Source organism: Vulpes lagopus, chromosome 9 (assembly GCF_018345385.1).
Source record: "Vulpes lagopus strain Blue_001 chromosome 9, ASM1834538v1, whole genome shotgun sequence".
NCBI lineage: Eukaryota > Metazoa > Chordata > Mammalia > Carnivora > Canidae > Vulpes > Vulpes lagopus.
Genome location: NC_054832.1, coordinates 37,614,827 through 37,631,779, shown reverse-complemented (window position 1 = coordinate 37,631,779; position 16,953 = coordinate 37,614,827). Strand labels below are relative to the sequence as shown.

Genomic DNA, 16,953 nt, shown 5'->3' with positions numbered 1-16,953 from the left:
CACTGGACCAGAAGTGCCAAGAGAATAGGAAACATGCCTGTTCTGCTTACCACTACATCCTAAAAGTCCAACCAGTAAATGATAAACGTGCACTAAATATCTGAAGTAGGAGATTAAGGAAAAGGAAATAGAAATAAAGGAATACAGAACAGGGCAGCCCCAGTGGTGCAGCGGTTTGGCGCCGCCTGCAGCCTGGGGTGTGATCCTGGGGACCCGGGGTCGAGTCCCACATCGGGCTCCCTGCATGGAGCCTGCTTCTCCCTCTGACTGTGTCTCTGCCTCTCTCTCTGTGTCTATGAATAAATAAATGAAATCTTAAAAAAAAAAAAAAAAAAAAGGAATACAGAACAAAAATTCCAGGGTACTTTTTTTCAAAAATCAAATACCCATACTTGGATGACATTTAGTTTCTCTGATACAAAATAAGCAATGTAGTATAGCAGACAGACTCTCCAACTGATCCAAAAGTCGAACTCCCTGTCTCCACATTAGAACATGCATCTCTCATATTTTAACATTAATATCAAATAAAAAATATTTTAATATTAATGATTATATTTTGATTACTGCTAAAATGAGTACATCCCACCATAAAAATATATGCAACTACAGGGCAGATAAATTTGAAAAGTGCTATTTTCATTACTAGAGGAATCATTAAAAACTATTTTTAAAAAACCCAGAGAATTTTAAATGCTGATTTACACCTATTAAATATTTACACCTTCCTCAGAATATACTTATTGCAAACAGTAATATATGTAAGTAAAAACAAATAAAGAATCCTCTACTTATAGACTAGTAAGTCATTTTCATATAAACAGGAATTGAAAACCATTTTTTTTGTTTTTTTGTTTTTGTTTTTTTTGTTTTTGTTTTTTTTTGAAAACCATTTTGACTCAAAGACCTCCCAATGGACTGATGATAAAGGAAGAATTACAAAAGGAGTTTGTAATTAGTTGTATTAGTTGTTTTTTTTTTTTTTTTTTTTTTTTTTTTTTAGTTGTATTAGTTGTATTAGACTTGGGGTGCAAAGAATGATGAGGGACAGCTGGAAGGATAATAAACAGAGGCAGTAAAAAGTCAAAGACGGATCTCAGTCAAAAAATAGAAAAAAAGCAAATACTAGAGAAAAGTCAATAAAACATACCAATGAAAAGATGCTCAACATCACTAGTGTGGGAAATGCAAATCAAAACTACAATGACATACTACCCATTCACACCCATCAGGATGACTATTATCAAAAGGACAGAAAACAAATGTTGGAAAAAATGAGGAGAAACTGGAACCATGGGACTGCCTGGGTGGCTCAGCAATTAAGCATCTGCCTTTGGCTCAGGGCGTGATCCCAGGGTCCTGGGATGGAGTCCCACAATGGGCTCCTTGCAGGGAGCCTGCTTCTCCCTCTGCCTGTGTCTCTGCCTCTCTTGTGTGTGTGTCTCTCATGAATAAATAAATAAGATCTTTAAAAGAAAAAAAGAATCTGGAACTATGTGCATCACTGATGGGAATGTAAAATGGTACATCTATTGTGAAAAAACAGTACAGAGGTCCCCTCCAAAATTATATGTAAATAATATGATCCACTAGTCCCAGTTCTGGGTATATATCCATAAGAATTAAAAGCAGAGTTTTGGGGCACTTGGGTAATTCAGTCAGTTAAATGTCTGACTCTTGGTTTCAGCTCAAGTGATGATCTCAGGGTCCTGAGATCAAGCCCTGTGTTGAGTTCTGAGCTTAGGATAGAGTCTGCTTATCCCTCTCCCTCTGCTCTTCCCCCTGCACGCATTCTCTCTCTAGAATAAATTTTTTAAAATATTTCAAAAAAAAAAAAAAAAGCAGAGTCTCAAAGAAATACTTGTGTATCCATGTTCACAGTAGCCAAAATGGAGAAGCAACCCAAGTGTCAGTCGATGGATGAATAAACAAAGTGTGATATATACATACAATATAATATTATTCAGCTTTAAAAGAAAGGAAATTCTGACATATGGTACAACATAAATGAATCTTTAAAACATTATGCTAAGTAAAAGAAGTCAAACACAGAAGGACAAATATTGTATGATTCCACCTATACAAGGTGCTCAGGATAGTCAAACTCAGAGACCAAAAGTAGAATGGTGGTTATGGAATGTGAGGAGGAGATAATGAAGAATTATTGTTTAATGGGCAAAGAGTTTCAGTTTGGGATGATAAAAATAAAATTTTCTGGAAATGGATACTATGATGGTTGCACAACAATGTAAGCATACTTAATGCCACTGAATTATATACTTAAAAATGGTTTAAAATAATAAATTTTATGCTCTGCATTTTTACCACAATAAAAAAAATGAGAACAGATATGCTTGTCACTATTAATCTTAAACTGTCTATAATTTAAAAGGGGAAAATAGATTATGGAAGGTATAATAGCTGAACGGTAGCCCCCTAAAAGGTGTATCCATGTCCTAATCCCAAGAACTCTGAATGTGACCTCATATGGGGGAAAAACGGCCTTTGCTCATGTAATTAAGTCAAGGGTCTTGAAAGAAGGGTATCACCCTGAATTACCCATGTGGTCCCTAAAACCAATGACAAGCGATCTTTTACAAGAAAGGCAGAGGGAAATTTGAAGAGAAGGTAATGTGAAGACATAGACAGAGATGGAATAATGCAGCTACAATCCAAGGAATGTCACGGATTGCCAGCAGCCACCAAAAGCTGGAAGAGGCAAAGAATAGATTCTCCATTAGAGCCTCTGGAGGGAAAGCAACCCTGTCAACACCTTGATTTCAGACTTCTGGTCTCCAGAATTGTGAGAGAATAAATTTCTGTTGCTTAAAGCTACCAAATTTGTAGTAATTTGTTAAGACATTCCTAAGAATCTATTATGGGGGTAAAAAGATAAAATAAAAAGTAAGGAAGTAGGCCTTATAACTATAGAAGATGTCATTCAATCCAAAATTTAGTTATGAAAACCGAGAAAATAAGGATACCTGGGCCTCACCACTAAGCCATAGTAGCCCCTGGCCACATGATGTCCATGAACGCAAATACTGAGGGCAAAGTGCTGAAGCCACCCCCTCAATGCTGGGCAGGCAGAAGAGATGTTTGCCTGAAGGCTCCTGGCTCAGTGAATGGGGAATCTAGGCCAGCACATCCCCAGGGTCAGACCATAGAGAAAGGCTATACCCTGCTATCTCAGGCTTTCAGAGAGAGGCTTTCATCCAGGATGTTCCTACAAGTAAATAATAATTCTATGAATTAGTACCCACATATTCCCTCATCTACTCTCAGACAAAATAAAGATACTTGTCTTTTGCCCCACGTGTTAACTGCCTGTGAGGAATCTTCCAAGAGGCAGTGCATGCACACACACTAAGATGGGCCAAGTGTCTACAAAGTCATACATGGAAGAGACATGGAGCTGGAAGATGTGTAAATATGCTGCATGCAGTGTTACTCAACTACCACCCCTACTCAAGTCTAATCATTCAGAATTTCTCAAACAAATTCTATCATTAATTGGGCAGGAAGGAGGTCATTGATTCAGTTTTATTTAATAAAAAAATGGATAACTCAGTTTTTACTTAGACATGGATATAATGCATTCTTTTTATGCCTTATTCTTTTTTATTAAAGAAATCTTATTAGATTAGGAGTACACTTGGTTGTGAAAGGAGTAGCACCATGTGATTTAAGATTGGGGAAAAGCTACTGTGTGTTTTATTTTTTTTTTAATATGCAGTAAAAGGATTGATTTTTTTTCCTAATGCCCATGTTTACTTTGCATGTACTGGAGCATTTATTTCACTTATTAAAATGTACTGTTTCCCAAAAGATGTGAGGGTGAAGAAGCTAGCTGGAAAAAAACAGCAAGGTTAAAGAAAAAGTTCTTGACAAAAGAAAGATAACATCATTTTCAAAAACATTCATCAAAAATATATTTTCCATATTGAAAATATCTACAGGGTTCTTTTCTTCATAAGTGACGTGAGGATATATACAGAGAGAGACAGACAGATTTTTTTTTTTAGTGTAAAATAACTCCTAATTTATTCTTAAACAGAGATTGTCAAACTGTATATAAGTTGAATTTCCAGAAAATTACCATTTATATGCCTCCAATTGTCTCAAGTCACATTTGACATAAATCTTCCCAAAATATACAATATATTTCTACATCTTATTTTTAAAAGACAACATTCATATTATATTGTGCAAAAATAAAATTCTTAGTCTCACTTTTCTTTCTTGATGCAAGCAATCATCAATCACAGTACCTGCCGTCTCCAACAGTTCTAAGTCTGACCCAAACACTCTGCCCTTACCCCCTTTCACCACACCAGGCAACATGCAATCAAACATAAAGCTTGTTAAACAAAAGAAAATAAAACAGAAACTGTATTTCAAAAAATCAATAGGGTCTTAGTGATGTCTAAGAAAGTGCCTGGGTTTAGTGGCAGGGTACACTGATAAATATTTAGAAAAATGATACTATTTACTCATTTCCTGATTTGTGGTAATTTTATTTCCTATAGAGCTGAGAAAGGGCAAATTTCCAAAAAAATATGTGGTTAACTGAATTCAAAATTTGGTTTTTAAATCCTTTATTTATTTAACTGACCAAAATTAATTATCTTCATATTAACTTTTTAAAATTAATTGGGTTTTGATAAAACTTATTTCAACATTTTGAGCAGATTTACTTCCATTTGTCATTATTCCTTAATCTATTTGTTGTTACTCCTTAATCTATTTTGATCTATTAGTTGTATGTAAATTTATAAGCACTTTCATTTCTCTCCTGTTTACAAAGCTTTACATGTTTATTTATTTTTTTTTAATTTTTTTTTTTTATTTATTTACGATAGTCACAGAGAGAGGGGCAGAGACACAGGCAGAGGGAGAAGCAGGCTCCATGCACCGGGAGCCCGACGTGGGACTCGATCCCGGGTCTCCAGGATCAGGCCCTGGGCCAAAGGCAGGCGCCAAACCGCTGCGCCACCCAGGGATCCCGCTTTACATGTTTTAATATGCATTTCATCACTGCCTTTTACTAGACAGGTAATTACTCTCACCACAGCAAAGATATAGCTTGCATACACTACAATTTCTTTTAAAAAAAGAGAAACAGAGAAAACTGTATAAAAACTATAAAATTTAGTTTATTGCTTGCCATCACACAAATTTTTTTTTAAAAAAAGCTTTTTTTATTAGGAAATTCCTCCTTGAATATCTATATTCCAAATACCTCTTACTCTGAGGAATGATTGAAGAAAGTATCAATCTTTGACAAATGAAAAACTAAACCAAATGACCTCTCCCTTAACACTTTCAAAAGACCCATTTTCATTTCAGGGTCAAGTTCCAATTTAATCACTTTCATTTTCTAATCTAGTGCCATCTTTAGGTTATTCATATCCCTCGGGCTATGACACTCGAAATATGCCCCACAAAAAGCTTTATCAGTGAAAACCACAACATTAATTTGTGACTATTTAGGTAGGAGCAATTCCATTCTAAATTATCCAAGCCTGATGCCTCTCTTCTTCACCCTAATTCTTGCTAGGCTAAGCAAACATAGGTCTGGAGCAGGCCTGGAGCCTGGGCATACTAGAAGAATGGTATATCTGAGAATATGACTAGGAACCAACCCCAGTTCCCTCAGCTTAGGAATCAACTTTGTTGTTCTGGGGCTGTTCCTATTACATACATCTAGAAGTCAGGCATAGTGAGAAGAGCTACAATCTTATAACAATGGCCAAAGAGAATTTCAGAGGACTAGGCCAAAGAGAATTTCAAAAGCTAGGGAAGCTAACCCACCATATACTAACTTAGCCTCCTGTTCCAGATAGCCAGCTATATGCAGTAAATTATATAATATCCTTTACTTAAAAGAACTAGCACTCTTTGCCTCCATCTTTTGTAGTGGTCTTTCCATCACTCCTACCTTCATTCCACTGTGACAGCTTTGTAGACAATTGGTTATCTCATAAACTACATTGGTACCAAAAAAAAAAAAAAAAGGGTGTGAAATATAAAAAAATTCAACCATATTGGGGTGTCTGGGTGGTTCAGCCAGTTAAGCATCCAACTTTTGATTTTGGCTCAGGTTATGATCTCAAGAGTTGTGAGCTCGAGCCCTGCACTGGGCTCCATGCTGGGTATGGAGTCCACTAAGGCTCTCTCTCTCCATCTCCCTCTGCCCCTTTCCCCTGCCAACTCAAGCTTGTGTGCATGCTCTCTCACTTAAAAAAAAATCATCTATATTTCTTCCCACTGAAAAACTTAGAAGGTTCATATTTTAAATTAATAATTATGAGATTAGAATGTTTGCAGATTTTAATTTTTGCTAGCCATGCCTTCATTTGCATACAGTTGACATATTAACAAAAGGCATTTCTTTTTGGTCAAGGCAAGAAATGGACTAGCACCAGTTCGTATCTCAGTTCTGCCACTTACAAGTTGTGTCATCCTAACAAAAAAACATAATTCTTTAAATATCCATTTCACCCAACCCTCATTAAAATGGAGATTGAAATATTTATTTGACAGAGTGGTTAAAGTAAGAAAATTATTTAATTAAAAAAGAAAACTTCACTATTTCACTCACTAATCAGAGTTTTATATACTACCAGCTCTCTCATACCTTAACTACAACTTCACTGGCTCTGTGACCTCACTAAAAAGATTGGGATTCTGAAATGATTGGTTTGGGGTATGGCTCTGGCACCAGAATTTTTTCAAAACTCTCCAGGTAACTGCATGGAGTAAGAGTGAAGAACACTGTCTAGCTCCCTGATCCCTCCATTTCCTTATACCATCTCCATTCTTTCCAGGCTATACCCCCTTGGTAACCACCTGAACAATCTCTCAACAGCATCCTTACATGCCCTGTAGCTCTGTCCTTCCAAGTAAACCCAAACCTGAGATCGAGGCTGTAATGTACTACACTCCATTGCCAAGCACTGGTAGAGCAAAGAATTGCACTGGGTGACAACACAATTCTCACTTTCCAACTTTAGCTGAGTCCTCAAAAATCTTTTTTCTCTTTTGGCCAGCTCTTTCTTTTATCCTCCCACCCAATCTCCCGCCAAACTAATCTAAACCTTGGTGAAGCAGAAAATATTATTAATTGTATGAAAATTCTACTCCTGAATGCTTGTCTTTTTAATATTCTCTATGACAAAATGAGAAATACACACAAAGCACTTGCCCTGCATACAGAAGAAGAAGGATTATCTTAAGAAAAACCACTTAGCTGCAGCTAAGCAAGCTGCAACTCTTTTTCAAGGAACACCATTCTTACCTGAAGGAATAACTGATAGAAAAGACTATAGTTGTTCACACTTGGGCATTTATTTGACTGACATTCTCTCAAAAATGAACCAAGTGAATATGTCATTTCAAGGAAAACTATCATAATTGTTGCCAATGATAAAATGTGAGCTTTCAAGTGAAAATTCAAATTTTGTAAAACTTCTACCTGTCATATAATCTTAACAATTTCCCAATACTTGCAGCTCATACTTGATTTTGTATAAAGCAGTTCACAAACATAAGAAAGGTTAAGTAACGATAACATAATTTAAATAGCAACTTAAGGGCAGCCCCGGTGGCGCAGCAGTTTAGCGCCGCCTGCAGTCCGGGGCCTGATCCTGGAGACCCGGGATCGAGTCCCGCGTCGGGCTCCCTACATGGAGCCTGCTTCTCCCTCTGCCTGTGTCTCTGCCTCTCTCTCTTTCTCTCTCTCTCTGTGACTATCATAAATAAATAAAAATTAAAAAAAAAAAAAGAAATGCACAAGACATTTGATTAACTGTCCAAAGAACTACAGGCACTAAGAACTGCCTATATACAAAGTTGTGAGGAAAGAAAGAAATTTACTTAGGGGCACCTGGGTGGCTCAGTAGGTTAAGCATTCAGCTCTTAATTTCAGCTCAGGTTATGATCTCAGTGTCTAAAGACTGAGCTCCACTTTGGGCTCTGTGCTCAGAGCATAGTCAGCTTAAGCTTCTCTCCATTTACTTCTGTCCCTTCCCCCTCTCGCCCTCTAAATAAGTAAATAAAATCTTTAAAAAAGAAATTTACTTCAGTGGTGGCTACCAAGGAAAGCTGTACATAGAAATAATATCCGACCTGACACTTGAATGGGTACAATTTAGACTGGTAGAAAAAAGTGAGGGGCAGCCCAGGTGGCTCAGCGGTTTAGCGCCACCTTCAGCCCAGGGCCTTGATCCTGGAGACCCGGAATTGAATCCCACGTCAGGCTCCCTCCATGGAGCCTGCTTTTCCCTCTGCCTGTGTCTCTGCCTCTCTCTGCCACCCCCCCCCCCCCGTGTCTCTCATGAATAAATAAATAAAATCTTTAAAAAAAAAAAAAAAAAGAAAAAAGTGAGATAGATGATAATTGATAGAATTTTAAAGAAAAATACTGCTTTCAGGTATATGTTTACAGTTTCATATGTGTTGGTTCAAATTGTCAAGTGGTATCTTAAGATCCTGGAAGTCAGGAACTACAATTCTTTACTATCTATTTGAGAGACTACCTCAGGGTCACATTTAATATGTTCATCTACGTGGTTTGAAAAATAAAATCTATACAAGGAAAAGCAGAAGAGTAATAATCTAAGTCCTAGGTTCAATCCCAGCTCTGGCACGGGGTTAAGGTGCCTTGAATAATCCAATTAACCTCACTAACTCAAATTCAAATACACCAAGCCTGAGGATCACCCTAAAAATATTGTAACCAAAATACCAAAGGCAACTAATAATCAGAGAAGAAATGAGAATTTATGTTGCTGGCTTTATGATGACCTTATGATTTTTCATATTATTTTGCAAACAATTTATGTCATTTTTATTTTTCACTTTAGAAAAAGTAATTTATATATACAAGGAAGATGATACATATTATACACAATTTTATTACTCAGAATTCTCTTTAAAGTAGCAGGCAGACTGTTAAATATTTTCAGTATAGTTACACTGTTACTTATATTACTGAAAATCAATCCACAATAGTACTGTATTATCAGAAAAAAATTCCAATTTATTCTTCTTCAGATGTTCCAAAATACTACATTCTCTTTTCTCCCATCTATTTACTTCATGCATTTCTCTAGTCAGCCTGATGCCATCTTTTCTTCTCTGTGCTCGCTCTCTCGGTCCTCTCTCTCTCTCTCTCTCTCCTCTCCCCTCTCTATCCCCTCTCCTCTCTTCATTCTTCTATCTTTTCTTCTTAAGGTGAATCCAGCCACTAGAGGGCAATAGTTCACAAAGACAGATGTTCTTATCTATAAACAATTGAGATTCACATAAAGAAATCTAAAAACCATATCATCACAAAGCCTGAAACAGGCAATTAGACTTGAATATGCAAGGTACATACATCAAACTCAAAAAAAAAAAATCATCCTGGAAAAAGGAGTTCATATAACAATGTTCAAGAAAGGAATTCTATTTTCTCACTAAGCACCAACTGAAGTAAAATTAATTTGCCTACAGGTAGGTAGCAATATTAGAAGTCAGGCTTTTTAAATATTAGCTTCAGACGAGAGAAGAAAAAAAGTAAAACAAAAACACAGAAAGGCAGAATTTGCAAAGTGGGTAGAAAAGTGAGAACTGACTTTTTTCAAAGGCCTCCACAGTCACACTGAGAAAACAACAGATGAACTGAAGAATATAGCAAATTTACCAATCCTTTCTTCTACTTGAAAAGCAAGGGGAGATTTTACAGGTATATTTTGTGGGGAGGAAAACAGTGACTATAGAGGAAAATACAGCCTTCACAACTGAGGATGTGGGAGGAGAAAAGTTAACATCACTAACCTCTGATAGATAATTCTTTTAAAAAAATTTTGCACAGAACCTAAATTTAAATCAACTTATTTAATTTACTTTGTATTTATTTATTTATACTGACAATTACAAAATTATAACACTTATATAACATCAACATTTTTAGCAAACCATTTTCTTACCCGCATTGGATGTATATCAGCATAAGGAGGTTTTCCTTCGGCCATTTCTATAGAAGTAATGCCAAGGGACCAGATGTCAGCCACACAGTTATAGCCTATTTCTTGAATTACCTCAGGAGCCATCCAAAATGGAGTTCCTATCACAGTATTGCGTTTTGCCATTGTATCCTGCAACAAAAATTACACTGACATAAATACTACTACAAAAACACTAAGGGACTCTACTTGCCAACACATTCATTAAACTGTATGGTGAAACCCTCAAATACTACATATTATATCAGAAATTGACTATTTTCCTACAATTTCAACTGACACAACATAGTTAGGAATTTTAATTTCTGTATAAAGCAAGAGTCCACAAGTAACGATCTCCATCTTCATTAAAGATAGTCATTAAAGATAATACTGTAACAATAAAAGCTACAGAAATGGATCAATGTAGCTTTATTTTTTAAACATTAAAGCATTTCAATGACAACATTTTTTCATACCGATTCATCTCTTAAATTGTAAATAAAAATAATATATAGTACTGAAATTATGGCTCCTTCTTCTTAAGAACAATGTAGTTATGTATTTCTTCCCATCACCCCCTCCAAAAAGTTATCAACATTCAGTCACAGTCAAATCTGGACATATAGGCCACAAGTGTTTCCAAAATCATTACACTTACTGTTAACTGACCAGCCACTCCAAAATCAGCCAATTTGGCATGTCCTTCTGTATTGAGGAGAATATTTCCAGCTTTTATATCTCTGTGTATTTTTCTCATAAAGTGCAAATATTCTAGTCCTTTCAAAGTAGATTTAAGAATAGTTGCAATTTCATCTTCTGTTAACTGGAAAGAAATATTTTTAAAACTAGATTGAAAAACCATGCTAGATAAAAGAGCACTGGTAACAAACACTTCTTTCTAATGACCACTAAACCTCTAGGAAAAGGTTAAAATGATAAAGAACTGGGAACTGCTTTTTCCTCACAAATATTTTGTCATTACAAATTTTACTGATGAAAAATTTTTTCAGCATTAAATTTCTTTAAAATTATCGTCAGGTGTGATTCCATCTTGCATGGCTGTTCTGTGGAACAGTAGCCGTGTTATCTCCGTCTGCCTTCTCTCCCACCTAAGTGCGTGCCACCACCTCATGGAAGATTCGATGGACATGGACACGAGCCCCCTTCAGCCCCAGAACTATCTTTTTGGTTGTGAACTAAAGGCTGACAAAGATTATCACTTTAAGGTGGATAATGACAAAAATGAGCACCAGTTATCTTTAAGGTCAGTTTGGGAGCTGGTGCAAAGGATCAACTGCACTGTTGAAGCAGAGGCAATGAATTATGAAGGCAGTCCAATTAAAGTCACATTGGCAACTTTGAAAATGTCTGTACAGTCAACGGTGTCCTGTGGAGGCTTTGAAATAACACCACCTGTGGTCTTACAGTTGAAATGTGCTTCCAGGCCTGTGCATATTAGTGGACAGCACTTAGTAGCTGTGGAGGAAGATGCAGAGTCAGAAGATGAAGAAGAGGATGTGAAACTTCTTAGTATATCTGGAAAGCGTTCTGTCCCTGGAAGTGGTAGCAAGGTTCCACAGAAAAAAAGTAAAACTTGCTGCTGATGAAGATGATGATGATGATGACGATGATGAAGATGATAATTTTGATGATGAGGAAGCTAAAGAAAAGGCTCCAGTAAAGAAATCTATACAAGATACTTCAGCCAAAAATGCACAAAAATCAAACCAGAATGGAAAAGACTCAAAACCATCAACACCAAGATCAAAAGGTCAAGAATCTTTCAAAAAAACAGGAAAAGACTCCCAAAACACCAAAAGGACCTAGTTCTGTAGAAGACATTAAAGCAAAAATGCAAGCAAGTATAGAAAAAGTGAACTGAACAGTCTTGGGCACTACTGGTAAATTAAACCCAAAGCTGGGAAGAGAGGAAAAGGAGAGACAAATATAGTCCATACTGACTGTCATCATCAATCCAGACTGAAGTCTCAAATCCCCTTTCCTGTTTTGCCACCCACCCACAACCCCTTCCAGGCTGGTAGCAATCTCATTCTTGATCTCCTAAAGCACTGTTCTTTTGACTGCTGTGATTCAGTGACACCTTACACTTTGCTTTCTATGATTTGTGCATTTGCCTCACCTCTTTGGCCATTTTTATTATTTTTTATTTTTTATTTTTATTTTTTTTCTTTGGCCATTTTTAATCACCTTTGTGTCTCCTTAGCTGCTCAATAAATATTTGAATGAATCAAAAAAAAATAAAATAAAATAAAATAAAATAAAATAAAATAAAATAAAATAAAATAAAATAAAATAAAATTATTGTCCTTCCTAAAGCACATAACCTATCCCAAAAATCAATACGACGCTAAGAAATCGTTAATTCTCACATCTTCTGACACTGAGGTAGCGATATCACAGCTAACTGTCCTGAATGTAAATTCAGACATTCTTCCCTGTGATGTCACTAATTCTTGATGAAAATGAAAATCAAGTTTTACACAAAGGAAACAAGGGTGGCTTGCCAAGAATCTCCTACATGACGCAATTATGCGCATACCACTCCGAATCTAGCAAGGTCATCCCAACCTACTCAAATCCTGGATTTCTGGCCCTAAGACTAAGAACTCAAAAATAAAAATTCCAGAGAAAGACTAGGAAAATGGAAACACAAACAAAGGTTGTCAGGGGAAGGAAAAGGCGGGAAGGAGGGAGAAAAAGAGGCCAACAAGAGAAGAAGGAAAGGAAACATCCTTAGTAGTTACAGCCATAGAGCCAGTGTTATCTGTACCAGCCACTGTGCTAATCATTTTGCATGCATTATCTCTTTTATCCTTAGGACAACCCTACAAGCTAGATACTATTATTACTACCATCTGACAAATGAGGAAGCTATTGCATAGGGGTTCAGTAAATACCTCTGGCACACATAAGACGGAACCAAGATGTGAGTTCTGACTATAACCTATGCTTTTAATCACTCTTCTATGCTGCCTCTCTTGACAAACTTTGTTCAAGTGTTACCTATCAAAGCCTCTATTTTTATTGAAAACACCGTCCTAGTTTTTTTTTTTTTTTTAAAGATTTTATTTAGTTATTCATAGACACAGAGACAGAGGCAGAGACACAGGCAGAGGGAGAAGCAAGCTCCATGCAGGGAGCCCCATGTGGAACTTGATCCCGGGTCCCCCAGGATCACACCCCAGGCTGCAGACAGCGCCAAACCACTGTGCCACCGGGGCTGCCTCCGTCCTAGTTTTTAAATATGTCCAAATGATATTAAAACTTCATAACAAAGGTGCCTGGGTGGCTCAGTCGGTGAAGCACCTGCCTTCAGCTCAGGTCATGATCCTGGAGTCTCAGGATCAAGTCCTGCATCAGGCTCTCCACTCAATGGAGAGTCTGCTCCTCCCTTTGCCCCTCGGCCTGCTCACACTTTCTCTCAAATAAGTAAATAAAATCTTTGTAAAAAATAAAAATAGACGTTCATAACAATAAAATCTACTTTTGCTATAAGCACAGCAGCAAATATAACCCAAAGATAAGCGGATAGAAGGGGGAAAGTTCCAATTTGTATAAAGATAGGATATACTACTCCGTATGAGGAGGGGAAAAAAAGAAAGAAAGAAAATTAAAATACCCAACAATGGGATAATAGAAAAATACAGTGGAAATTAAAAATATAAAAATATTGTACTACAGAGCTGTAGTAATCAAAACAGTATGGTACTAGTGTAAAAATGGACACAAATATCAATGAAACAGAACAGAAAGCCCAGCATTAAAGCTATATGTTTATGGTCAAAATCTACAATCAAGAACTCAAGAATATACAATTGGAAAGAGACAGTCTTTTCAATAAATGGTACTAGGAAAACTGGACAGCTACATGCAAAAGAATGAAATTGGACCATTTTCTTACACCATATAAAAAATAAACTCAAAATTTAAAGACCTAAATGTGAGATCCAAAACCATAAAATTACTAAAAGAAAACACAGTCAGTAAATTATTTGATATCAGCCATAGAAACATTTTCCTACATATTTCTCCTCTGGCAAGGGAAACAAAAGCAAAATCCAACTATTGGGGCACAACTAAATAAAGCTTTTACACAGAAAAAGAACAACCAACAAAACAAAAAGGCAACCCAGTGAGTGGGAGAAGATATTTGCAAAAAATAAAACCAATAAGGGGTGAATACCCAAAATATATAAAGAATTTATACAACTCAACACACACACACACACACACACACACAAAGCCAAATAATCCAATTAAAAATGGGCAGAACAGCTGACTACCCATTATCCCAAAGATATCCAGATGGCCAACAGACACATGAAAAGATGCTCACTATCACTCATCATCAGGGAAATGCAAATTAAAACCACAATGAGACATCACTTCATACCTGTCAGAATGGCTAAAATTAAAAACATAAGAAATAACAAGTGTTGGTGATGATGTGGAGTAAAAGACCCTCATACACTAGCTGGTGGGAATGCAAATTACTGCAGCCACTGTGGAAAACAGTATGGAGGGTCTTCAAAAAAATTAAAAATAGAATTACTATATGTTACAGTAATTCCATCACTGGGTATTTACGCAAAGATAATGAAAACACTAAATTAAAAAGATAAATACAGCCCTATGTTTGTTACAGCATCAAGTGTCCATTCATTTATACAAACACACACACATACACAGAGTATTATTATTCAGCCATTAAAAAAAGAATGAAATCTTGCCAACTGCAACAACACAGATGGACTTTATGGGTATTACACTAAGTAGTATAAGTCAGTCAGAGAAAGACAAATAACATGATTTTGTGAAACCAATGAACAGGCAAAGAAAAAAAGAGACAAACAAACCAAACTTTTTTATAAAGATTTTATTTATTTATTTATTCATTCATTCATTCATTCATTCGGGACACAGAGAAAGAAGGAGGCAGAGACACAGGCAGAGGGAGAAGCAGGCTCCATGCAGGAAGCCTAATGTGGGACTCGATCCCGGGACTCTGTGTGTCTCTCATGAATGAATAAAATCCTTAAAAAAAAAGAAAAAAAAGAAAAGACTATGAGGGGCGCCTAGGTGGCACAGTAGGTTGAGCCTCCAAACTCTCAGTTTTGGCTCAGGATCATGAGATCAGGATCATGAGATCTAGAGCCAGTGTCAGGCTCTACACTTAGCAGGGAGTCTGCTTAAGACTCTCTCTTCTTCTTCCTCTGACCCTCCCACCCCATTCACACGGTTTGTCTCTAAAATAAGAAATCTTTAAAACAAACAAAATATTGCTTTAAGACTATGTAGAATGTGAAAGTAACCACTGGAAGAAGTTTGTTTCAACTGCCACCAATGCCACAGTGGCTCATGTCTCATTAAGAAACAACTTGGGGAAAAAAAAAAAAAAAGAAACAACTTGGGGGACAACTGGATATCCACATGAAAAATGAAGCTGGACCTCTACCTCACACCATAAATAAAAATTTACTCAAAATAGACCAACAATTTAAACATGAGTTAAAACCATAAAACATAGGATAAATCTTCATGACTATTGGTCTGGCAATGGATCATTAGGTATATCAAAAGTAAAGAAACATGAGGAAAAATTATAAATTGGACTTCATCAAAATTAAAAATTTTGTGCATTAAAGAGTATTAAGAAAATGAAATGACAACCTACAAAATAGGAGAAAATATCTACAAAACACACATCTGTTAAGGGTCTAGTATCCAGAATATATAAATAAGTCTTACAACTCAACAACAAAAAGACAACCCAATTTAAACACGGGCAAAAGACTTGAGTAGACATTTCCCAAAAAAGATCTACAAATGGCCATATATGAAGACAGACGTTCAACGTCATCATCATGGCCAAAAGGTTGAGACAACCCAAATGAATAAACAAATTATGGTATATAGAGACAGTGGAATATTACTCAGCCATATAAACGTATAAAGTACTGACACATGCTACAATGTGGATGGACTTCAAAAACACTAAGCTAAGTAAAAGAAGCCAGAACAAAAAGACACATTTATATGAAATATTCACAATAGGTAAATCCTTAGAGAAAGAAAGCAGATTGGTGGTTGCCAGGGGCTGAAGCAGAATAGGGAAAACAAGGTGCAATTGCTTAATGGGTTTGGGGTGATGAAAGCATTTTTGAAACTAGACACAGGTGGGGATTATACATTGTAAATACACTCAGATCACTGAATTGTTCACTTTAAATTGGCTGATTTTACATGAATTTCACCTCTATTAAAAAAAAAAAAACCCTGACCATCTTAAAATTCTAAGCAAATTGGAAGATGGTTTACATTTACATGTAATATTAATATATAATGTCATAAATGAATTGTACATTTTTATTTGTACTTGAGTAATGTGTTGGCTTATATAAGTTTGCTTTCTTCATCAAAAAGAAACTAATTAACTGGATCTCTTTCCCCTAACCCTTAATGTGCCAACTTCTCCTAATCCTTTCCAAATTAAAAGACCCTGACTACTCTAAACCATCTCTCAATCCTATACTCCTCAATAGCAACATAAGAATCCAATTCACTTGATAAATCCACTCTAGTTCAAGACATCTGATCTAGAATGCCATTTATTCATTCAATAAATTATTTATCAAGCACCATCTACATGCCAGGAATTACACAAGTTGCTGGGGATATAAAAATGAGTAGAACAAGAAGTATTCTTTCTCTCATGGAGCTTATATTCTCTAATGAAGGGGTAAGTTGACGATAATATGATAGAAAATAGGGTAACGCAAGAAAACAGTTTACAATTGCTAGCGGGACAATAAAATAGAAAGCTGTTGATCAAGAATGACTGAGAAAGGCTCTTTAGAGTAGGCATTAAAGAAAGCCTGAGAGGCATTTTTGCTGAAGTCTTAAATGACAAGAGAGCTAACAAAGCGACTGGCTGTCTGGG

At 36.2% G+C, this 16,953-nt stretch overlaps 1 protein-coding gene and 1 pseudogene across 2 annotated transcripts in view; one reads left to right on the top strand and one right to left on the bottom strand.

The window, feature by feature from the left end:
• The window catches only part of STK3 (serine/threonine kinase 3), a 277,498-nt gene that overhangs the window by 185,745 nt on the left and 74,800 nt on the right, over positions 1 to 16,953 (bottom strand). For both annotated transcript variants that reach the window (XM_041768971.1, XM_041768972.1), the window contains exons 5-6: positions 10,651 to 10,815; positions 9,975 to 10,142 (exon numbers count right to left, since the gene is read on the bottom strand). In XM_041768971.1, the coding sequence (XP_041624905.1) occupies positions 9,975 to 10,142; positions 10,651 to 10,815 (333 nt within the window). The remainder of the gene's footprint in view (positions 1 to 9,974; positions 10,143 to 10,650; positions 10,816 to 16,953) is intronic.
• On the top strand, positions 11,123 to 11,874 carry LOC121498797 (annotated as a pseudogene).